At 40.0% G+C, this 19690-nt stretch overlaps 1 protein-coding gene and 1 pseudogene across 4 annotated transcripts in view; one reads left to right on the forward strand and one right to left on the reverse strand.

Moving 5' to 3' along the window:
- ABCG2 (ATP binding cassette subfamily G member 2 (Junior blood group)) overlaps positions 1-19690 on the reverse strand; it is a 144493-nt gene that overhangs the window by 32604 nt on the left and 92199 nt on the right. For all 4 annotated transcript variants that reach the window (XM_041757892.1, XM_041757893.1, XM_041757891.1 and 1 more), the window contains exons 2-6: positions 13589-13810; positions 8110-8169; positions 7305-7419; positions 6564-6716; positions 3691-3848 (exon numbers count right to left, since the gene is read on the reverse strand). In XM_041757892.1, the coding sequence (XP_041613826.1) occupies positions 3691-3848; positions 6564-6716; positions 7305-7419; positions 8110-8169; positions 13589-13791 (689 nt within the window). In that variant the 5' untranslated portion in view covers positions 13792-13810. The remainder of the gene's footprint in view (positions 1-3690; positions 3849-6563; positions 6717-7304; positions 7420-8109; positions 8170-13588; positions 13811-19690) is intronic.
- LOC121492746 lies at positions 18528-19503 on the forward strand (annotated as a pseudogene).

A 19690-nucleotide genomic window follows, 5' to 3' on the forward strand; every position in this document is an offset into this window, starting at 1 on the left:
CTTGCTCAGTCGTTGGAGTATGTGATTCTTGATCTCAGGATTGTGAGTTTGAACCCCACACTGGGTGTAGAAATTACTTAAAAATAAAATCTTTAATAAAAAAATATAGAAACATACTTCTGTTATATATTCACATACATAATGCACCACATGTATACAAGTATTTCCGAGATATGTCCACTAAGTTGGTCTGGAGGCAATGGAACTGCAGTAGCAGCAAGCACACTAAGTAATCAGGTCTTGGTTTCTAAATTCTGACTATGTCAGAAGGTACCAGGTCTCCTTAGAGAAACATCTGACACAGGAAAAGTAAAAGATGGGGATCCCTGGGTGGCGCAGTGGTTTAGCACCTGCCTTTGGCCCAGGGCGCGATCCTGGAGACCCGGGATTGAATCCCACATCGGGTTCCCAGTGCATGGAGCCTGCTTCTCCCTCTGCCTGTGTCTCTGCCTCTCTCTCTCTCTCTCTCTGTGTGACTATCATAAAAAAAAAAAAAAAAAGGAAAAGGAAAAGGAAAAGATGAGCCTAGAACATCTTGTTGACCATAGAGTAAAGAAATGCTTGAAGAATGATTAGGGGACATGTCAAAAGGACACAAAAGCCAGACTAAAGGGGCTTCCAATGGCCAAATCAGCGTTAATTTAATCATAAAACTAAGCAAGAATAACAGACTATATCCCATTGACTAAAATAAGAAATGAGAAAACATAAATGAAAGAAGAGGAAAAGTTCTTTACAGTAGAATGCTAACTAATATATAGCATTTTGGGCTCCTCTGTCCCTTCATCAATAGCCAGATGAGGTGTCAATGGTCTTGGCAGGTGTAATACAAAGAATGATGGAAATAGAACATCACTTGACAACCATCATACTGGTAATTGATAGAGATAGAGGTTGCTAGTATATTCTAAAACTAGTAGGTGGAGGGGCACCTGGGTGGATCAGTGGTTGAGCATCTGCCTTTGGACGGGTCATGATCCCAGGGTGCTGGGATCAAGTCCCATGTCAGGCTTCCCATGGAAAGCTTGCTTCTCCTTCTGCCTATGTCTCTGCCTTTGTCTCTGCCTCTCTCTGTGTGTCTCTCACAAATAAATAAAATCTTTAAAAACAACAACAACAACAACACTGGTAGGTGGAGATTTAATGAGGAACGGGATATGGATATAATACCTGATTATCTCCCCTGACAAAATACTACTCAATTACAAAAGGAAAAACAGTTACTTCACAGCAGGTAAACCCAGCAGATACCAACATGACCAGGTGATGATCATGAACATCACGCAAGGTGGTAAAAGTCAAAATCACATAGTCCCCGATTTACGCAAAACACAGCATCACTTCTGCGGTACCCCTGCCAAGAATTCATGGCCTGTGTCTGGTCATAAGGAAACACGGGATGCACCAGGTTGAGGGCCACTCTACAAAATGTACTCTTGAAGACAGACAAGGGCATCAGAGCCAGGAAAGACTGAGAAACTGTTCAGGATTCAAAAAGATTTAAAATAAGCATTTCTCAAGAAAATCCGGAGTCAGAAAGGAGAAAGAGACATTTCTGAGACAACTGGTAGTGAAGTCTAACTGGAGCCCATGTTTTGGATGGTGGTGATGGCAGCAATGTAGACTTCCCAGCTGGGAGGTGTGTAAGGTGGTAATGTAGAAGGCGTGTCCTTGTTTCTTGGAGTTACTCCAGAGTACTTAGTGGGTGAAGGTACATGATGTCAGAAAAAGATTATATGGGGTGGACGGATGGAGATAAATTATCTGCAAATGCAGATAAATGGTAAGAATCTAGATAAAAGGACATGAGATTTCTTTGTACTGATCTTATTTCTCTTTGATAGGTTTAACATTTTTTTCTAATTTTTTTTTTTAGATGTCCAAAATCTATCTTCTGAAATTTCTCTTATATAAACATATTCCTCCCACTGGAAGAATAAAAGTAAATGCAACTCTTTTCTCCATTCTTCCATCTCTCAGGCCCTAAATTTTAGAAAGTTGTTTTCTCAATAACCACACCCCACATGCAATTCATGAACTAATCCTGTAGGTTTTATCTTCAAAACAGATCCAGAATCCATGACTTCTCACCACCTCACCACTACCATCCTATGCAAAGCAAGCATCATCTTTCTTTTTTTTTTAAGATTTTATTTATTTATTCATGAGACACAGAGAAAGAGGCAGAGACACAGGCAGAGGGAGCGGCAGGCTCCCTGTTGGGAGCCCGATGTGGGACTCGATCCCAGGACCCCGGGATCAGGATCTGAGCTGAAAGCAGATGCTCAACCACTGAGCCACCCAGGTGCCCGCCCTTCAAGCATCATATCTCAACTGAGCTAATACAAACAGCCTACTGACTGGTTTCCTTGTACTCACCTTGCCCAATTACATAGTCTTTTCTCTACACAGCTGCCACTCCTCTGTTCTAAAACTTTCTAAAAATTCCCATGTCACCTAGAGACAATAAAAGCCATAGTTCTTACAGTGGCCTACAAAGCCTGAATGATCTCTCACCCACTCAATTCCATCTCATGTTCTATTCTAATTGTTATGGACTGAATTATGTCCCTCCCCTTCCAAATTCACATTGAAGTCCTAACCCCTAGTACCTCAGAATATACCTGTGTTTGGAGATTGTGTCTTTAAAGAAGTAATTATGGTTAAATAAGGCCTATGAGTGGGACTTAATCTAATAAGGACCAGGGTCCTTATAAGAGGAGGAGATGAGGACACAGATGCACAGACGGAAAATGAAGTGAAGACACTGACTGAAGACAGCTACCTATAAGCTAAGGAGAGAGACCTCAGAAATAATAATCCTGGGGCACCTGGGTAGCTCAGTGGTTGAGCGTCTGCCTTTGGCTCAGGTCATGATCCCGGGGTCTTAGAATCAAGTCCCACATCAGGCTCCCTGCAAGGAGCCTGCTTTTCCCTCTGCCTATGTCTCTGGCTTTCTCTCTGTGTCTCTCATGAATAAATAAACAAAAGCTTTAAAGCAAAAGAAATAATAATCCTGCTGACACTCTTAGACTTATAGCCTCCCAGAAACTTAGCTTCCCAGCAAACTAATCAATAAGCAATCTCCATTCCCCTTAGTTCACTGGGGTCCAGTCCTTCTGGCCTTTTTGATGTTCTAAACAGATCAGGCATGCTTTGCTCAGGACTCACTGGCTCTTCCCTCCAACTAGGACACTCTTCTCCCAGATATTCAGGTCTCACTCACTTGCTCTCAGCTCACAAGTCACATCAATGAGGCCTTCCCTGACCAGCCGGGTATGTAATACAGCAACCCAACCCCACCATAGCCATCTTTCGCTACACTCTTACCCTGCTTCATTTTTCTTGAAACACTTATATTTGTTGACTGTTTCCCTCCAACAAAGAAGGGAGAGGGATCCCTGGGTGGCGCAGCGGTTTAGCGCCTGCCTTTGGCCCAGGGCACGATCCTGGAGACCCAGGATCGAATCCCACGTCGGGCTCCCGGTGCATGGAGCCTGCTTCTCCCTCTGCCTGTGTCTCTGCCTCTCTCTCTCTCTGTGTATGACTATCATAAATAAAAAAATAAAAAATAAAAAAAAATAAAAAAGCAAAGAAGGGAGAAATTTTTGTCTGTTGTGCTCACTCTTGAACTCCCTCACTGAGAATAATACCTGGTATATAGCAGGTGATCAGATACATAGCATTTACCTCTTCAGGAGCAAAAGGACAGCATTTGCTGTGCTGGAGTCTAAGCCAGTTGTGGGCTCATCCAGAAATAAGATGGCTGGATCAGTAATAAGTTCCATTCCAATACTAGTTCTTTTTCTTTCTCCTCCAGACACGCCGCGTATAAACTGAGTTCCAACCTAAAACACAAATATCATTATTAACAATTACAACCACAGCCACTACCATTTGTTGAGGTCCTACAATGTGCCAACCCTGTAAGAGGCACTTTATCTCATTAACCCCACTTATTCTGAATTTCAAACAAATAAAAATATGGGAGAAGAGGTAGATTTCTCTTTAATAAGATGGGTAAATTGAGGCTCAAGTCAGATAAGTAGCTAAGCCTGATACGAATGCCATGCTTAACAGTATACTTCATGTTCCCCATCAAGTCAAACATTTAGTTTTAAGATAGTTCACTTAGAACACTAAAACATATGGTCCTGGCATAGAGAAATCACAAAGCAAAAGGAAGATAAAGGTGGGAGAGGAAGAGGTGAAAGCATCTATAATTCATTAGTCTTCTTACACCCTTCCTCCCCATCCCTCCAAAAGTCCTCAGTGTGGCTTGGCAGAAAGGAAAGTTCACTTTGTATCACATGAGCACCTCTTAAATCACCATAAAGTTCCCAAATTGACCCTGCCTATATCCCAACTCATTACAGAATTCCTGACTTGTTCAGACAAATCCAGAAGGCAGAATGTTCTACAGGGCAACTGGCTCAGTCTTTTCAACTAGTCGATGTCATGGTGTGTGGTGGGCAAGGAGGTGTGGGGGGAGCGAGAAGGTTTTGGGAGAGGCAGGAGGTAGGAAATAATTTCTATATTAAGAATCTCCAAAGAGATAATAATCCCGAGTGCTACTCGTGCCCTTTATTGGATCCCATAACAACTGAGCTGTAGCAGACATTTTGGAGACAACTGGAGAAACAGGAATGAATATGGCTTAACATCACTGATATTAAGATACTGTTAATTTTGTTGGTTAATATTTTGGTACTGGGGTAGGCAAATGTCTTTTTTTCTTAAGACACATAATCAGTATTCAGGAGTAAAATATAGTATTTACAACTGTCTTTAAACTACTTCAGAAAAAAAGCTGAAGCAAGTATGGGACAAGATGTTAACAACGGGGAGATCTAGGTGAATGTTACTAGTAATCATACCATTATATTAATTATACTCCAACCATATGATTACAATAGTAATTAGACTATTCTCTCTACATTTGTTATATTTAAAATTTCATAAAAAGTTAAAAATTTTAAATGTATTTTCAATCAATTAGGTAAATAAATTCTAAGAGGTCAACAACTACCTTCAGCTCATTTTCCCTGGTATTACATTCAAAGAAATTAAGGTAATGACTGCCTATTAATAAAGTACTTTTACCTAAAGGCAAAGATTGGAAGGCACCCTACCAAAAACATACAAAATCAAAGAAACAGGGCCAAGGCAAAGGAAACTCAAACTTACAAACTCATAAATCAAAAATAAGTGGTAAACGGTGGCATCTCAGAGTTATGCTTCCAAATGAAATACAAAAAAAATACATTTTACATTTTTCTAAAATGTCAGACAGTAGGACATGAAGCAACAACCAGCAAAATACCCCCATTCTTCATTATCTCTAAATAAGGGATATAAATCCAGGGCAATTAAACCATCACGACCACAGGCTCAGCTGGTAGACGTGCAACTATTGATCTCAGAGTTTTAAGTCCAAGTCCCACCCTGGGTGAAGAGATTACTTAAAAATAAAATTTAAAAATAAAAGAATGGTAAACTATAGCCACTATAATCTTAAAAAGCTCATCTTCACCCAAAGCTGCAAATGTCTTCCCAGGAAATCTTTCATCCTTAGTCATCAATTGTAAAATTCCCTTGTTCAACTCATTTCTTCCTCCTGACTCTGCACAACCACAAAAGGAGTTATTTTTGTCTCTCTTGCCTACAACTGTTACCTCTAAAACCTTAGAGCCCAGCACATAACACACAATCTGTAAGTAACTACTGTAAGCAGAAGAAAGGAAGATAGGAAGAGAGGGAGGGAGGAGTAAGAGATAAAAGTGCCAAAAGAAAGTCTATAGGAAAACAACCTTGGATCCTACATAAATTAGAAATAAACCCTACTTTGACTAAATATAATTTTGAAAGCCAAATTATAGCAAAGTGAAACACAGAGCCAGACCAGAACCCTTGGATTTTTGTCATTTAAGAATTCCAGAAATATACCTCAAAAGCAATGGAACAAAGTCTCCTGGAGGAAGAAGCAGCTAAAAGGGGAAAGAAAACAGGAAGGAAGAAAGTTAGTGTAAAGATAGTGGATGAGACATGACAAACAATGTAGGAGAGATCAAGAGCTATAAGCACATGGAAGGGGCCTCATGCTCTTTGCAAAGACACTTCTATATACTAGACCACACTGCCACACTTCAGTTCCAGGATTCAAACAGTTTTAGATTTTTTTCATCTGGTTAATTTTGATGTTCATATTATGTAACTAGTCATGTTTCTCATCATTACAGAAAGCAGCCACTTTTGACTAAAAATATATATATATGTATATATATATATGATTTTATTTATTTATTCATGAGAGACACAGAGAGAGAGAGAACAGAGACATAGGGAGAGGGAGAAGCTGGCTCTCTGTGGGGAGCACCATGAGGGACTTGCTCCCAGGACCCTGGGACCATAACCTGAGCGAAAGGCAGATGCTCAACCACAGAGCCACCCAGGTGCCCTTTTGACCATACATATTATAGAAAATTTCTGAAGAAGAGTTACACTATCCCCACAGGGGAGATCTTATTTGCTGGCTATGATCCTATCTGGTTTTTCCACATTACCTTGGAATCTGCCACTTTATCAAGACCTAATTGCTGAATGACCTTGTTAATTCGCTCATTTTTTTCATGACTCGTCATAGTTGTTGGAAGCCGAAGAGCTGCTGAGAATTGTAAATTTTCTCTCACTGTCAGAGTTCCCATCACGACATCATCCTTAAAGCAAAATGGCATTTCAACAAGACACATTAGGTCTTTTCTAATACCATCACCCTTAAGGGGTAACTTGTAACTTAATCCACAAGAATAACATATTCAACATAAAGTTCTAGCTAATGATGAACTTGTAATTGGACATATGACAACAACTGCATATACAGACAACTGGAAAAGCCTGATGGCATAATTTTCCTTCCTTATCTGTACACCCAAATCAACACAAGTAATTATGATTACTACTAACAGACATGTCCAGACTGCATTATATAGGATTTACCAAAACCTCTTTCCAAGCTAGGGGAAGGAAAGAGGTGAAGGAGGGCATAAAAGGAAAATAGTAGTATCTTGTGGAAATGATAACTAGAATAGATATCATTCCCCTGATAGCAGTTATATTCCAGATTGTCCCTGCCACTTCATTTCACACCGCTCCAAATCTTACAGGTGATAATGAAAAGCTGGTGCAAAGAAATTTCTTCTATGGATATGTCATATAATCAGTTGGAAGTATACTGAATGATCAGCCGAGGCATTTGCTCATATAGAAATAGAAGAAAGCTAAAACACAAATCCACAAAGACTTACTTGTACCACATAACCTGAATTACATTTGAAATTGGCAGGTCGAGGTGCTCCATTTATCAAAACATCTCCAGATAATCCACGCGGATCTTTCCTTGCAGCTAAGACATCTAACAACCTATGAGAGGACATATACATTGTTGTGTTTCTCCAACACAGGCTATAGCTCTCAGCTACTCTAAATCCAAATTCTGCTCAAGTTAGAAAATTACCTGGGGAAGAAATTCCATGGATTACCTAAAATTATGTATATGCGTGTTTTCTTCAGGTACTTCCTTGACTTCAATTTTTATTTAAATCCTAGTTAGTTAATATATACGGTAAAATTGGTTTCAGGTATAGAATTTAGTGATTCATCATAAAATTACATATATTTTTAAATTCTCACCTTCCCTTTTTTAGTATATACTACAATAAAACTCAAAAATATGAAACCAAGTCACCGATGGCTGATCCAGCAGACTCCCCAAACAGCCTACCAGGTCATGTGACCTTGGACATCTCAGGTCAGACAATGTGCTCCTTTGTCTAAGACACAAGCCCCTTTGGCTCCATCTCCCCATTTTCAACTTTTTTCTCTCTCCTTTCCCTCCACATTAGCTTAAATCATAGCTGATAGCTATATGCCAATCATGTCCTGTTAGGAAGCTGACCAAATAAGATTTCCCAGTCCTTGGGACAAGCCCAAGCTAGCACAACTACATGTCATCCACAGTGCCTAGAACCAGACTAGACACGCAGCAAATGTTTGACAAATACCTGCACATTAAACTACAAAGGAAAAGCTTACTTATACTATTATACTCACGAAGATTTGCCTCCACCTGTGGGTCCCAGAATGGCATTGAGGCCAGGTCTCATGACACCACTGTAAACACAGAACATATCAATTTATTGGCCTGCTTAAAATCAGTTCTATTAATTTAGGGTCTGCATTTAATAATATACTCAGCGAAAGTGATTGAACTATAGACAGAAAACAAACACAAACCAATGTTCAACGGAAAAAGACACTGAACTGTCAATTAACATAAGTCCAGCATATCACGGACATGAATCACTAGTCAAGACCTATAAGAGGGATGCCTGGGTGGCTCAGCAGTTAAGCGCCTGCCTTTGGCTCAGGTCATGATCCTGGGATCCGGGATCGAGTCCCGCATCAGGTTCCCTGAGAGGGGCCTGCTTCTCCCTCTGCCTATGTCTCTGCTTCTCTCTCTCTCTCAGTCTGTGTCTCTCATGAATGAATAAATAAGTAAATCTTAAAAAAAAAAGAGAGAGAGAGAGAGAGACCTTTAAGAAAAATGGCTTGGGTCTCTCTAAACTTCTGTCACTTCTTCTCTAAACCATTAAAAAGGACACAAGAAATTTCCTTAAAGTAACATATTCTGGTTAGATATCTCTGTTATACTTACCCCTCATAACACAGTGTAAAGAACATAACAAGTCTTAACTCATGTTTGATGACCTTAACTAATTTTACTTCAAGTCACCTCATTGCTACCTAGTCAAGTTCTATACAATTAAGAAATCAATGGGTTTCTAGAATCACCAGCAGTATTCTCACCACTTAAAACTTGTCAGATTAAGAAACAATATACCTAAAGGAGAAATTCAATGGCTAAGAATAAAGCACAATAAAGGTACAAAACAAAACATCACCAATTCTTAACCCTCACAAAATTTTTACTGAATTAGAAAAGCAAAACATGTACTCTCAAGATATATCATTTTCTTCCCTATAAAGTATCAGTAAGTAGACTAGAAAACTCTCAGCATAGAAGTGGTAGATGCCACTTTCTATGGGGGACAACCTTTAAGGATATATAGACATGGAGTCCCACACAGCATGTCCCAAACAAAGTAGAAGTGTAAATAGAAGGGTAAGGGGAGTGAATACTCAGAGAGAAAGAAGGTGGAAAAAAATTAAGGCAAGGTTTACTGTGTTGAGACTCAAGAAAAAGCAAGTAGTTTGAATTTTATCCTGAAGATAAGGCAACCAGTAGTCTGGTAAAGAGAAAAAAACTAGAAAAAGGAGAATTAAGAGTAGGTCCTCTCCAGGGGCACCTGTATGATACAGTCAGTTAGGTGCCCGACTCTTGGTTTCAGCTCAGACCCTGATCCCAGGGTTGTGGGATCGAGTCCAGTGCTGGGCTCCATGCTCAGTGCAGAGTTTGCTTAAGACTCTTTCTCCCTCTGGCTCTGCCCTTCCTTCCCCTCGAAAATAGATAAAATCCTTTAAAAATATATTATAAAAAAAAAAAAGAGAGAGAGAGTAGGGCCTCTTCAGGCATACAAACACAATGAAATAGACTTGAAAAAGCCCTTTCAAAACCTTGGTGTCTAAACCCATCTCTCTCAGAACTGATATATCAAAATCTATTCCTCAGAAAAAAAATAGTTTATCTATTCCAAAGCTGAAACCTATTTCATTTCCAGGTAATGATTTCACAGAAGCCAATTCTATAATTATACAACTGTGAGTGATAAACTTCACGACACAATTGTACCTCAGTGCTTCAACAGAGGAGGACCTCAGCATTACTGACTATTGTGCTTAAATTGTCACAACTGTAAAACGGCTGGTGGATGCTAGGTGAAAGGTAACTTTCATTCAGCTCATTAACTGAGGTGCCTCTCACTCGAACACTGGACAAACACAATGCATTTGGTAAGTCAGGAACAAGCTGTAGAACAGAAAGACCTCTTATTCTTTCAGTGACCTCTTCCCCTCCCCCTCTCCCTGTAACCCGGCCGTCAAATGTAAAAAGACACACTTGGTTGATTGAACTTTCCAGACACATTTATATGTAGCTCTTGACTCATCTTCTTTATTAATAGCTACCCAGTATCTGCTTTTAAAATGACCAGAAATAAGCTTGTTATGCACTAAGACTTCATTGTCAGAAAACTTTTCCAGGTTTCTAAAAGATCTACTCCAATAAAGACCAACCAATCCTAAATGATTAACCCAAAATTGAAAGTGAATGCTCTAGGACAATTTTTCAGGTCCCTAAGTTGGACTTACCTTGGCACCAAACTCTAGCATTACAGAAAACAATAATGTACAATCACAAGTGCAAGAAAAGAGTTCCAGTTGGGAGCAATGGTTAATTCTCCCTCCATTCATTCAACAATTATCCAATTATCCACTGACTGCTATGTACAATAAGGCACTCTTCTAGGACATGGGACATAACTGAGAATAAAACAAAGTCCTAGACTTCATGGAGTTTACATTCTAGTCCAAGGATCAGCAAATAAGAGCTGGTCACCTGTTCTCTGTTTTCATAAAGTGTTACTGGAACAGAGCCTCACTCATTCGTTTATGTCCATGGCTGCTTTCATGCTACAATGACAGAACCGAGTAGTTGCAGCACAGATGTATGGCCCATAAAGCTGAGAATATTTATTATGAGGTCCTTTACCAAAAGTCTGTTGACCGCTGTTCTGGTTTATGGTCTACAATTCCCTTATTTCCTCACCCTGCCCTCAACTCTACTATCATCCCTCAAAACTCATTCCCCACCCTTATCTATTGCTTAAAGCATTTGCATTCAGGAAAGTTTCCCTCACTGTACTATAAAACCTTGTTCAACAAGAATGATGTCATCTCATGTTATCCTCCACCCTACAATGGCATGCAACATAAGGGTCTACGGTGGGTAGATCACTAGATGCTGAATACATTAAGTGAAAACCAGTAAAGAGTTCATGTCATATCTATTACATTTTAGTGCACAATGGCTAATCCTCTGGTCTCATCTTAGGGAGAAGTCCATGCCACTCCCACTGCTTGGAGCACCTTCTCTCCCTACCCTGTTCTTCTCTCTCTCTCTCACACTCACACACACACACGCACACACACACACACCTATAGCACACTCTTCATTCTCTCTCATGACCCTGGCCCTCTAATTTAAGCTTAGAGGCTCTGATAGTGTCTTCTAATCCCTCTATCATGATAGAATACATGATAGAATACAGTGAAGTGCTCTATTGTCTCAATACACCATTAGTCTAGAAGATTTCTGAGAACAGAGGACGTATCTATATCAATAGCGTGTTGCATAATGTCAAGCAGACATTAACAGACATTTAAAATTTGTTGAATGAGTCTCTGCATTTTTATAAACAACACAGGAAAATGAAAAGACAAGTTTTCAATAGGGATCCCTGGGTGGCGCAGCGGTTTGGCGCCTGCCTTTGGCCCAGGGCGCGATCCTGGAGACCCGGGATCGAATCCCACGTCGGGCTCCCGGTGCATGGAGCCTGCTTCTCCCTCTGCCTGTGTCTCTGCCTCTCTCTCTCTCTCTGTGACTATCATAAATAAATAAAAAAATAAAAAAAAAAAATGTCAAGAAGTAGGAAAAACTTGAGAGCTGTAAGAGAATACAGGCTGTGAAGGGAGATGAGAGGAAGAGAGGTGACAGCTGAAGGATAGGGTAATCACTTATATTAAAGAACAAGAGAAGTGAGCAAATCATTAGTAAATATATTAAGGATAACGAGAGCCAAGGTTTTCACTTTTTGAGAAGATGTTTTACAAACATAAAAATGAGGAAAGAACCATGGGGGTATTAGATTAGAAATTTAGGCATTAATGAGAACTCATAGTTGCTTTTTTTCTTTAAGATTTTATTTATTTATTCATGAGAGACACAGAGAGAGAGAGAGAGAGGCAGAGACACAGGCAGAGGGAGAAGCAGGCTCCATGCAAGGAGCCTGATGTGGGACTCGATCCTGGGTCTCCAGGATCACACCCTGGGCTGCAGGCGGCGCTAAACCGCTGCGCCACTGGGGCTGCCTGAGAACTCATAGGTTTTAATCTATATACACAGATAGATATAAAAAGTTTTAGATGCCTGGGTGGCTCAGTGGTTGAGCATCTGCCTTCACCTCAGGTCATGATCCCCGGGTTCTATGATCGAGACCCGCATCAGGCTCCTCACAGGGAGCCTGCCTCTCCCTCTGCCTACGTCTCTGCCTCTCTGTGTCTCTCATAAATAAGTAAATAAAACCTTAAATAAAAAAGTTTTAGACACACGCATAGGCACATGTGTGTACATATATCTGCACATATGTTCTCTAGGCCTAACCACTGAGAGAAGTCCTTGGACATATGACATCCCAATAGTAATAAACATTCCAAACACCCAGATCTTGGCCTGTAACATCCTTCACAAAAAGGAAGAACAGCTGATTCCAGATCTGAAGCAGGTAAGTACTCAGGGAGTCTGAAACTTCTTGCTGTGCCAAAAAAAAAAAAAAAAAAAAAAACAAACAAACCACACACACACTCAAATGAGAGAACATGTCAAAATAATGAGTTTAAAAAAGCAAAGGTCTCCCACCAACCAAATCAGGAACAATGGGAGTATCAAGAAAAATAATGAATCATAGTTTGGTACTGATTGGGATTTTAAAATAAAATTAAGCATAGTGATTCAGTTCCTAATTTTTCTTATCACTTTGGACTTCAACCGTGTAACTTTAGCTAGGCTAGGCTATATTGGTCTCTGTCTGCCTGTGTAATGGGGAAAAGCATTAAGTACATGGTACAAACATGGTACATAAAAACAGACCACTCATTTAAAACAAGTATATTCAAAACAATATACTATCGTTTCAACTACCTGACTCTTGCATCTAGAACATACAGGACATAAAGTACGTAAGGACCTAAAAGTGTCTAGCTCATAAGGAACAGCAGCACATCTTCTGTTTCACAGGTCAGAAGACTGAAGCTCAGAGATGACAATGATATCCCCATGACCAAAAACGAGTATATCATACAGCCAGTCGCTTTCTAGTGAACCACAGAGCATACCCAGAAGAAACTAAATGACATTGTTTGGTTTCTCAAACAAAAGTTGATGCACAAGGAACAACCACTTTAAAAATGGTTTGGCAGTTCCTTTAAAGTTAACCATATGCCTAATATGTGACCTGATCATTTCACGCCAAGGTTAGCCACACGAAATAAAAGCATGTGTCTGTATGTCTGTATAGACTTGCACACAAAGGTTCCTAACAACTTTATTTTTTTAATAATAAATTTATTTTTTATTGGTGTTCAATTTGCCAACATACAGAATAACACCCAGTGCTTATCCGGTCAAGTGCCCCCCTCAGTGCCCGTCACTCATTCACCCCAACCCCCACCCTCCTCCCCTTCCACCACCTCTAGTTCATTTCCCAGAGTCTCCTAACAACTTTATTTGCAATAAGCAAAACCTGTGAAGCTCACCGTATGTCAATAAAGCTATTTTAATAGTTTATGCACATACTTGATATTTGTTAGTATTTCTTTCTCAACTGTTTTTCGACCAAGAAGAAAGCCACTCTTCACTTTTACTCGATAGTAAATGTTATGAAAACTTAACACGGCTACTTCAGTAGATGTCTTCAGGTCATTGGAGGTCATCCTGGAGAGGTCATTGGTGCTTCTTTGTGACATTGGGATACAAACTGGGTCATTATTAGAAGACATCTGGAGAGTTTCTGCCTCTCTGTAGAGGGAAAAGCAACAGTTAAGTTGATAGTCCTGATATAAGATTGTAAATACCAGTTAACAGTACACTTAAAACAAGTCCTTTTGGGTATGCTATTCCAATTATAAAATAAATATGTAACGTACAGCGTGGTGGCTATACATAATTACACATAACACTGCATTGTATGTTTGAAAGTTGGTGAAATAGCAGATCTTGAAAGTTCACATCACAAGGAAAAAAATGTGTGTGATAGATGTTAACTAGACATATCGTGGCAATCATTTCACAATATATACAAATACTAAATCATTATGTTGTACACCTGAAACTAATATAACAGTATAGGTCAATTATATCTCAATTTAAAAAATAAAAATGAAGACCTAAACTTTTTTAAAGGAATGTAAAATAACTTCATTAGTCATTTTTATACTGATTATATATGCTTAAATAACAATATCTTGAAAAAAATAGAAAAAATAAAAATATTTTGGGGGCACCTGATGGCTCGGTAGGTTAAGTATCTGACACTTGGTTTTAGGTCATGATCTTTTGGTCCTGGGATGGGGTCCAATGGACTCCATGCTCAGCACAGAGTCTGCTTCAGATGCTCTCTCCCTCTCCTTCTGCCCCTTCCCCACCTCCTGGATGCATGCATGCACACAAGTGCTCTCTCTCTCCCTCTCTCTCAAATAAATAAATAAAATCTTTAAAAACAATTTTTGAAAATAAATTTTATTTTTTTATGCCCTTGAAGGCCCCATTTCAATATTTTTTTTTTATTATTTATTTATGATAGTCACAGAGAGAGAGAGAGAGAGGCAGAGACACAGGCAGAGGGAGAAGCAGGCTCCATGCACCGGGAGCCTGATGTGGGATTCGATCCCGGGTCTCCAGGATCGCGCCCTGGGCCAAAGGCAGGCGCCAAACCACTGCGCCACCCAGGGATCCCGAAAATAAATTTTAGATATAGTGGGTTCAATTATACTATTAAGCATTTTTTTAAATGCAATATATAGTTCCATTTCCAATGAATAGGCCATATCACAGTGATAAGAACAACCATGGGAATGGTATTAGGGAGGCAGACAGAACTCTGAGTGCATAAACTCCAATTATTTATCAATTCAACATCTAGTAAGTAAATACAGAGTATGAAAATTACTCAAAATTCATGAAGCAGGAGAAAGGCGAATGGGAGACAGACTTGCCTGGTTTTAAGAGACAATGCAAGATCAGGGGCAGACCACATGATCATCCCGCTTTTGTTTTAATTTTGGAGTTTATGACACAGTTATTACAAAAAGGGGATTAACCTTGGCAGACAGGGGCAAGAGAAATTTCTCTGAATTTATAGCACTTCATAACCCTGGCTGTTATGCTCCCTTGATCAGCCAAGAAAATAATCTCCAAAATTGTTTGGGCTGACATAATCATTTCCATAATGGGTGGATATATTTAAATTCTAAGAAGATTTAGAATTAGGTATAAAAATGATTAAGAAAACCAAACTAACAGTGAAGCAGGTGAAGAATTTAAAACAAAAACAGAGTATTAATTTTTAAAAGGAGTTTAAAAGGCTTGATTAGACAAGTTATAAAAGGCCCCTTAAAAAGATTTAGATTAAGACTATGTGAAACTATGTGTAAGACTAGCTGTTCCAAACCAAGCATCCTCCTAAGAATAACCATAAAAATAGATAAAATGTAAGATGCAACTATTTGAAGAGTTCTCTCTGATGATAGTAACCAAAGCAGTCAGGACTTGCAGAGCCAAAATCCTGGAAAGCAGGGAACACAAAGGCAAAGTCGACATTCTGTGCTCTTTTCTATCAAGGCAAATTCCACACATGGGCAAAATTCAAAAAACCAGGCAGAAAGAGTCTGCTAGAGGCTAAAAAGCTGAACAGATATTTAAGGAGTCAATGATCAAGGAAATTTTCAACTTTTAACGTTTGTGGGCTCTGCTCCCGGGATTCCATGGGAAGCTATACATTAACATTTCCCTCCAAGGTCAACATGACTCAGCAAAACCTCAAAGCAAAGGTTGTTTTTCTGCCTGGAGTACACACTGTATGTCTGCTTTATTCAAAAAAATAACTAAGGCTGGGATCCCTGGGTGGCGCAGCAGTTTGGCGCCTGCCTTTGGCCCAGGGCGCGATCCTGGAGACCCAGGATCGAATCCCACGTTGGGCTCCCGGTGCATGGAGCCTGCTTCTCCCTCTGCCTGTGTCTCTGCCTCTCTCTGTCTCTCTGTATGTGACTATCATAAACAAATAAAAATTAAAAAAAAAAAAAGATTAAAAAAATAACTAAGGAATATTCCAAACATAAAAATAAGAAAAAACGAAATAAACCTCCCTGGTTCCCCACAATATCATATATCCTTGTGCATGCTAAAAGCCTAAGATAAAGTCTGGAACTTTCTGGCATGTCCTTCAGCATAATGATTTGTAACTAATTACGTAGAAAATACATATAACCCTGCACCAAATGTTCCTTCCCCAAAGCGATCTCTTCTTTGTCAAGATGATATATACCCTGAGGAGCTGTCCTAACTTGAGCTCGAATAAAACTTTTCCTTTCTCTTTAAAATTTTTTTAAAGGTTTGTTCATTTTGCATTGACATTTCTTGGTGGACAGCAACTCTCGTGAGATTACCTGGGGGTCCTCTGGAACTCAGCCCTGGGTACCAGCACAGGCCCTTTGTGCCTCTCTGATTTCTCAGCACCTCAACAGAAGTATCAGGTGAGATCTCCTGATGTATGGACCATCTTAATTTAAGCTGGTGGTCCTTTTATTCAAGCTGTTGAGGGTTACAGGGAATGTTCCCTAGGTGGGAATAACCTAGAGGGATTGGAGTTGATGTGTTGGTTGTTTTAATTTGGCATTATACTAATGGGTATACTATTAATATAAGGCTTGAGTAAATTTTCTTGCTAGAAATATGAAAAATTGAATCATTCAGCTCTAAAGAGCAGGGATATTTGCTCCTTCTGGCTAAATGAAGCTTTCTAGTGACCAAAAGCCTAGCAGAAGTGTCAGAGAATGCTCTTCAAGACCTATAGGGGTCCCACAGGAATATCCCATCTCATAAGGTACTTAATGACTGGCTCGTCTAGGGATGTACACATAAAGATTGGTCATCCGAGTGTCCCAGCCCCTTCAATGGTCTTAGGCTTCACTGAGAGAATCTAAGATGCATCGGCAGGTGTATCACAGCCTTTTGAAAGTAACTCACAAGCAGCGCCCTCTTGATCCACCACACTTAGTATCTTTAGATCTTATTCAAACCTTATTCTAAAAATAAAACTGAAATTAAAAGGAATGAGGAACCAGGCTTCAAAAGCTGAATAGCCCCCGGAAAACCAACAACCACCTACAGGAAACTCTGGCAGGTTCTATGTATAATACCTGTAGAGCATATACTTGCAAGTGCTTACTAATGGGAAAATTTAAAGATAACCTGAGTCTCAGATCCCAAATGGGGTTTTTTTGACATGCCTGGATTAGTTTTCTTGTGTATACAATTAGAGAAAGCCAGCTGTAGGACTAAGCAGCCAGAAACTAGAAAACCGTTTGGTTTAATCAGTGAAACGCCTGGCTTTTGCGGAGGAACCAATGCTCACAAAGGTATTCTGGGCTTCTTTTGGGGATTTTTATGGGATTCTTTTCCCCCTCTGGTCTTCATTTGGTTTGTTTGTTGCTATCAGTGGACAAAACTGACCATGTTCTAATTGGAAATAGAAAATAACTATTTAAAAGATCCATAAATTACGGGACACCAGAGTGGCTCAGCCGTTGAGCATCTGCCTCCAGCTCAGGGCATGATCCCGGGATCTGGGATGGCATCCCACATCAGTCTCCTTGCAGGGGGCCTGCTCCTGTCTCTGCCTCTCTCTCTCTCTCTCTGTGTGTCTCTCATGAATAAATAAATAAAGTCTTTTAAAAAATAAATAAAAGATCCATAAGTTATAATGCTATTTTGCATTCAGATTTGCTTTAATAAAAGGAAGATATTTGCAAAGTGGCTTTTTAATATCCTCTCCACAAATATTACTGAAACAGGTTAAATTTTATCTGCATCTCATTTGTATATGTGCCCATATGTGCTACAAATGAGATATTTTCTCTACCTCCAGATGGTAATGCTAAAATTAATTTGTAAAGGAGCTCTATTTAATTAGATTAAAGGCAAGAGCTTGTAGAAATTGGGCATTCTAAAACTCAAAGATATAAATGGCTCAAATGTTTTTCAGGTTCACATGATCTGAGATAAAATTCCTTACATTCAGGCTTTTCTACTACTCCATAATAAAGATGCTTCAGGGGAAGGAACCCAACTGATGGTCCAAAGAGATAAGTCAAGTAGTCAAAATAATGACCCCCTTCCCAAGGGTCAAAATAATGAGGAAATGGGGGAGGAAGACAGGCAAACACTGAAAATCCTAAAACCACCCCAACAGACACAAGCACCAAAACCAGTGCCCAACCCACACTGTCTGCTCTCCCACCTCCCCAGCCCTAGAGGGCTGAAAAGCAACCAGAGAAAAAGCCTGTTTTGCAAGAGGGAGAGACAGGAGATAAAGTAAAAAGAAAGTTAGTACAAACTTGGAATCTGCCTCTGGCCTTGCCAGGAGCACCCTGGCCACTTCTGCCACCACCTCTGCCTCCACCTCCCCCTCCTCCTGTTCCTATACCACCATTCGGGCTGCTGAAACAGCCAGCTCCTATACCATCCCTGGTGCCTCCTGCCCCACCCATCCTGGCTCCTCCTACCCCCACTATCCAAGAGCATAAAGCACCCCAAGCTGCTGGGTCACCTCTTTATGAAGTTCAAAGTTCCCACATCACCATAAAGAGACCTGAGGGATCTCCTGAACTTAAACCGCGCACTTCAGATTTCCTCACAGGAGGCCCAAGTTAAACTGCCAGTGGGGAACAATTGGCTTTACAGAGAACACAGGTAAGAAGGAGACACTGCACTGTGGGGCACTACAGGACCTTTTCTTCATAAAGCCACTACTTTCAAGTGCAGGAGACAAAGCTAACTTTCCTAAACGAGCAACAGACATTGCAACAGAAAAAATGAGGAGACAGGACTATATCCCAAATGAAAGAGTGGAACAAAATCAAGCAAGAGACCTGAACAAAATGGAGATAAGTAATATATCTGATAGTGAATTTAAAGTAATAGTCATAAAGATACTCGCTAGAGCTCTCTTTCTGCCATCTTGGAGCCTGTGGAGACCAGCTAGGAACAGGACTCCTAAAACAACGGTATGTGTAGAAGACTGTGGTCCAAGGCCATGTTTGCTGGCTCTAAGCGGGGTCTCCAGAAGCAGAGGGAGCACACAGCTCTTCTTAAAATCGAAGATGTTTATGCTTGAGCTGAAAATGAGTTCTATCTGTGCAAGAGATGTGCTTATGTGTACAAAGCAAAGAACAACACCATGACTCCTCGTGGCAAACCAAACAAAACCAGAGTAATCCAGGAAGAAGTAAGTCATGCTTATGTAAACAGTGGCATGGTTCGTGCAAAATTCCAAAGCAACATTCCTGCTAAAACCATTGGCCAGAGAATCCATGTGATGCTATACCCCTCAAGGATTTAAACTTAATGAAAAGTCAGGATGCCTGGGTGGCTCAGCAGTTGAGTGCCTGCCTTGGACCCAGGGCGTGATCCTGGAGTCCCTGGATCCAGTTCCACATCGGGCTCCCTGCATGGAGCCTGCTTCTCTCTCTGCCTGTGTCCCTGCCTCTCTCTCTCTCTCTTTCTCTGTGTCTCTCATGAATAAATAAATTAAATATTAAAAAATAAACTTAATGAAAAGTAAATAAAGGTGTAGATTTCTTTTAATTATTTAAAAAAATAAAGATATTTGCTAGAATTGAG

Source organism: Vulpes lagopus, chromosome 6 (genome assembly GCF_018345385.1).
Source record: "Vulpes lagopus strain Blue_001 chromosome 6, ASM1834538v1, whole genome shotgun sequence".
NCBI lineage: Eukaryota > Metazoa > Chordata > Mammalia > Carnivora > Canidae > Vulpes > Vulpes lagopus.